The sequence below is a fragment of the Corythoichthys intestinalis genome, chromosome 13 (assembly GCF_030265065.1).
Source record: "Corythoichthys intestinalis isolate RoL2023-P3 chromosome 13, ASM3026506v1, whole genome shotgun sequence".
Lineage (NCBI taxonomy): Eukaryota > Metazoa > Chordata > Actinopteri > Syngnathiformes > Syngnathidae > Corythoichthys > Corythoichthys intestinalis.
In genome coordinates, this window is record NC_080407.1 from 46,450,876 (window position 1) to 46,456,345 (window position 5,470).

Here is a 5,470-nt window from a genome sequence, read left to right on the forward strand (position 1 = left end):
TGTCACTTCCTATTGATTTTGGGGGCATTTTTGTGTCAGTTCCTGTTGATTTGGGGTAATATCAGGGTACATTTCGGTTTATTTTGCCACTTCCTATTGATTTTGGGTCATTTCCGGGTAAAATTCGGTTTGTCACTTCCTGTTAACTTTTGTTGACTTCTACTTTCTGTTGATTTGAAAGGCATTTCAATGGGAAAAATGGTTCTTTTCCCCAATAACACTTTATAATTGGTTATAAAAAGTACATAGTATTTAAACGCGTGCTCGAAAAGGGTTAAATCCATAACACAACAAATGTCACTTTACAAGAAAAATGATGATTACTTCAAGACGAACAATTGTTGTAATGCGTTTTTGTGAATTGGTAGAAAGTACATGTCTCATTAGCATTTTATTGCTAGTTTGCTAACAACAGTGACAGAAGTAGTAGGCAGGATGCAGTGACCAAGCTGCTTTCGTAGCGTGTTCCTTTCGAAACCTCTTTAAAACAACAACAGAAAAAAAAATATTAGTCACTCACGGAAGAACCTGAAGCATAGCTGAGCATTTTTTCGGACAACTTACGGATGCCTTCCACAAAAATGAAGGAGGTGTCCACATTAAAATCTGAGATGTGTGGCGCTGCGTCGATCAAAACTTGCCCGATGACAGTATTATTGGGCACGGAGCTGGCCGTGAAACTTAAAACCATGTTGTTGATGATGGTGCCGTTACTGAAACGAACAGAATTGTTAGAATTAATACCAATCAGGGTCTTTCATGAGGGCCCTAAATCGAAACTGACCTGAATGAAACCACGGTCAAGAAATGGAACGAACAGAGTTTTCGGATGAAAACTTCAAGCTGTGGAAACACAAGTAAAGATAAACCACTTTAAAAAAAAATGTTAGTGTCTTAACTAGGGCTGTCAAAATTATCGCGTTAACGAGCGGTAATTAATTTTTTTAATTAATCACGTTAAAATATTTGACGCAATTAACGCACATGCCCCGCTCAAACATTAAAATGACAGCACAGTGAAATGTGAACTTGTTGTGTTTTTCAGAGTTTTGTCGCCCTCTGCTGGCGCTTGGGTGATACTGATTTTATAGGCTTCAGCACCCATGAGCATTGTGTAAGTAATTATTGGCATCGACAATGGCGGGCTACTAGTTTATTTTTTGACTGAAAATTTTACAAATTTAATTAAAACGAAAACATCAAGAGGGGTTTTAATATAAAATTTCTATAACTTGTACTAACATTTATCTTTTAAGAACTACAAGTCTTTCTATCCATGGATCGTTTTAACAGAATGTTAATAATGGTCATGCCATATTGTTTATTTTAGTGCTGCAACGATTAATCGATTAACTCGAGTATCCGATTAGAAAAAAATATTCAAATTAAATTTTGTTGCCTCGAGTATTCGTTTTAATTAAAGTGTCGTTGTAATGGTTTATTTTGAAAGTGTTTGGATTTGGTTTTATATATTAGGGTGGATACACTGCCCTCTGGTCTGCCTCTTTTCACATGGCTGAATCCAACTGCTCCCTGTTAAGACCAACGTAAGCTAAGTTTTTGTTTGAGCCAATGTTTTTTAATGTATTCATAATTTAGTTTATAGGTATAATTAGCCATTTTTGTGGGAGTATGTGTCTGAGCCATTTGCTTAGAGCATTGTAAAAAAAAAAAAAAAAAAAACGTTAGCATTTTATAGCATTTAAGCTAGTGGACTTTTTCTATGTAAGTTGGCCAATTGTTCTTTTTGTTTTACATAGATTCTAATTTTTAAAAAATGTATACTGTTTGAGGCTCAGCTCAGGTATTTTAATTTTTCATGTTCCTTATCCGATTACTCGATTATTCGAACTAACTAGTCCATCGATTAATCGACTACTAAAATATTCGATAGCTGCAGCCCTAGTTTATTTGTTATAATAAACAAATACATTACTTGTGTACCGTATGTTTAATGTATATATCCAGCTTGTGTCCCATCTTTCCATTCCAACAATAATTTACAGAAAAATATGGCATATTTTATAGATGGTTTGAAGTGCGATTAATTGCGATTAATTACGATTAAATAATTTTTTAGTTGTAATTAACTCGATTAAAAATTTTAATCGTTTGACACCCCTAGTCTTAACCCTTAGATGCATAAGTGGGTTAAAAATGACCCGGTGAAGTGGTTTTCTTGAAATTAGAATTAATAATTGTGATCAATTCATATTTCAGGTATTCCTCAAATAAAATGTTCTTGATCTAATGACATTCGAATTTTTGATGAACTTTTTATACATTTGAAGAAATTGTCATTTTTGTATTACTACCTCAAGCTTCCACAAATGGGTAAAAAATGACCCACATGCATTTTCTATGGAATCCAATGGGAATCTTTCATTCTTATCAACTTTGGCTGTCAGGAATAAATTTACCTTGGACCACACAGACTAGGTATGTAAAAAGTGACATCCTTTAAGAAGATTATAAGTATTATGTCCATATAGTATTTTGTGTGTGTGTCTTTCATGACTCTATTATTATTTATCAACAAATTAACCGACTTCATAACTAGCTAGCTAACTAAGGCTAGGTTCATACCGCGGCATCCCGATCGATCGGGTCCGATCACGTAATTTTCAAAGTATCGGAATCTGCAAAAAAATATCGGCCATGCCTTTTTAAAATATATATTAGGGATGTGAAATGATTAAAAATTTTAATCGAGTTAATTACAGCTTAAAAATTAATTAATTGTAATTAATTGCAATTAATCGCAGTTCAAACCTTCTATAAAATATGCCATATTTTTCTGTAAATTATTGTTGGAATGGAAAGATAAGACACAAGATGGATATATACATTCAACATACGGTACATAAGTACTGTATTTCTTTATTATAACAATAAATCAACAAGATGGAATTACCATTATTAATATTTTGTTAAAGCGATCCATGGATAGAAAGACTTGTAGTTCTTAAAAGATAAATGTTAATACAAGTTATAGAAATTTTATATTAAAACCCCTCTTCATGTTTTCGTTTGAATAAAATTAGTAAAATTTTCAATCAAAAAATAAACTAGTAGCCCGCCATTATTGATGTCAATAATTACACAATGCTCATGGGTGCTGAAGCCCATAAAATCAGTCGCACCAAAGTGCAAGCAGAGGGCGGCAAAACTCCAAAAAACACAACAAGTACACCTTTCACTCTGCTGTCATTTTAAACTGCTTGAGCGGGGCATTTGTGCGTTAATTGCGTCAAATATTTTAACAGCATTAATTTTAAAAATTAATTACCGCTCGTTAATGCGGTAATTTTGACAGCCCTAATATATATATATTTTTTTAAATTAAATCGTTTTCTAATTGCATTTAACGTTGCAGACATAATATGTTACACTCATCCAGAGTCTTTAGTTTAGGCTTAAGGTAGGGTTATCAAATTTATCCTGATAACGGCAGTAATTCATTTTGTAAAAAATGTATCACGTTAAAATATTTAACACAATTAATGGCTGCGTTGCGCGACCCACTCACGCATTGTCGCGCTCAACCTGTAATGGCGCCGTTTTACCTATGAAGAGAGATAAAAGGCAGCGTAAAATGAGTAGAGTGAATTTTGGCAGCCTTTGGAGCCTTTTTTAATAAGCTAAAGCCTTACATTTCCTCTCCCTACATTTAGAAATATCATGGGAAGCAATGTGGGGAATCAAGGTAGCAATTGATCTTTTTCTTAACACCTTATGTTATTTCCCAACACAGAGAAGATATATCAATTGGTAGCACTACGCACAGTCATGGTTCTACTTCCCATCATGCATTTGGGTTGAATGGCTGCAGTATTATTTACTGAAAGCTCAACAAATACACTAGATGGCAATATTTAGTCACAATATACAAAGTCACAAGTCTTTCTATCCGTGGATCCCTCTCACAGATAGAATGTTAATAATGTAAATGCCATCTTGAGGATTTACTGTCATAATAAACAAATACAGTACTTATGTACTGTATGTTGAATGTATATATTCGTCCGAGTTTTATTCATTTTTTCTTAATGCATTGCCGAAATGTATATGATCGGGAAAAATTATCGGGAATGATTGGAATTGAATCGGGAGCAAAAAAAAAAAAGCAATCGGATCGGGAAATATCGGGATTGGCAGATACTCAAACTAAAACGATCGGATCGAGAGCAAAAAAAACATGATCGGAACAACCCTAGTTAATAGAACAGATTGCTAACAATAGATGTTTAGTTCATTGAAACTGCCAAGATGTGGAAGAGTAACATTCACCTTTTGATAGCACTTACGGTTTTCTTAATGAGGTGCGCTCGACTGACAAATGCTGCGGAAGCTGGATTCAACAAGTCCTGGGTGAAATGCTCTCCCGCCGATCGGAATGTCAGCCAACGCGTTGCAAGAGCGGCGGTTGTTGCCGGTGTGATGGTTGTTGGTGCAGCTGCAACAATCAGGAAACATTAGGTGGGTGAATTCAGAAATGGATCTGGACTAGACCAGTTGGCGGAACGCTAAGTGGGTTGGTTGGTGAACCTGTTGGGGGGGTGGTAGGCGGAAGGCATGGCGGTGTGGTTGGCGGAGTCCATGGTCTGGTTGGCAGAGCGCATGGCGGTGTGGTTGGTGGAGTGCATGGCAGTGTTGTTGGTGGAGCGCATGCCGGTGTGGTTGGCGGAAGGCATGGCGGTGTGGTTTGCAGAGCGCATGGCAGTGTGGTTAGCAGAGCGAATTGCGGTGTGGTTGGCGGAGCCCATGGCGGAGCGCATGGCGGAGTAGTTGGTGGAGCACATGGCGGTCTGGTCAGCGGTGTGCATGGCAGTGTGGGTAGTGGAGCGCATGGCGGTGTGGTTGGCAGAGCGCATGGAGGTGTGGTTGGCGGCACGCATGGCGGTGTGGTTGGCGGAACGCATGGCGGTGTGGTTGGCGGAACCCATGGCGGTGTGGTTGGCGGAACGCATGGCGGTGTGGTTGGCGGAACCCATGGCGGTGTGGTTGGCGGAACCCATGGCGGTGTGGTTGGCGGAACCCATGGCGGCGGGGTAGTTGACGGCGCCGGGGTGGTGCACGGTGCACTCGGTGCCAGGGTGCTTGACGGCACTGGTGTGGTTGATGGAGCGCCAGGCGCCGGGGTGGTTGAAGGTGCCGGGGTGGTTGATGGGGTGCCCAGCGCCGGGGTAGTTGACGGTGCCAGGGTGGTTGACAGCACGTCCGGCGTGGTTGACGGAGTGCCCGGCACCGGGTTGGTGGACAGCGCTGGGGTGGTTGTGGTTGACGGTGCTGGGTTGGTTGACAGCGCGCCCGGAGTGGTTGACGGAGTGCCCGGCACCGGGGTGGTGGACAGCGCCGGGGTGGTTGACGGGGCGGCGGTCGCCTGCGGTCGGGTGGGCAGGGCGCCCGGGGTCTCTTGGCCAGCTGCCGCTGTTGGCGTGTTGACATGGCATAGACAGTGATGGTTTAA

General features: G+C 40.1%; 1 protein-coding gene across 1 annotated transcript; it reads right to left on the minus strand.

The window, feature by feature from the left end:
- Window positions 1-623: 623 nt before the first annotated feature.
- Window positions 624-5,200, minus strand: LOC130929237 (uncharacterized). Its single transcript, XM_057856284.1, has 4 exons — window positions 4,549-5,200; window positions 4,308-4,456; window positions 785-843; window positions 624-713 (listed from the first exon to the last, which is right to left on the minus strand). Exons 1-2 carry the CDS (start codon window positions 5,040-5,042, stop codon window positions 4,315-4,317), a joined length of 636 nt encoding a protein of 211 aa, XP_057712267.1. The 5' UTR covers window positions 5,043-5,200; the 3' UTR covers window positions 624-713; window positions 785-843; window positions 4,308-4,314.
- Window positions 5,201-5,470: the final 270 nt, after the last annotated feature.

Excerpts from the sequence above, each read along its gene's own strand:
- LOC130929237 (XM_057856284.1), bottom strand. The coding sequence starts at position 5,042 with ATGGGTTCCGCCAACCACACCGCCATGGGTTCCGCCAACCACACCGCC. Across the intron at positions 4,457-4,548 it reads GCCTACCACCCCCCCAACAG|CTGCACCAACAACCATCACA; the intron begins GTTCACCAACCA and ends TGATTGTTGCAG.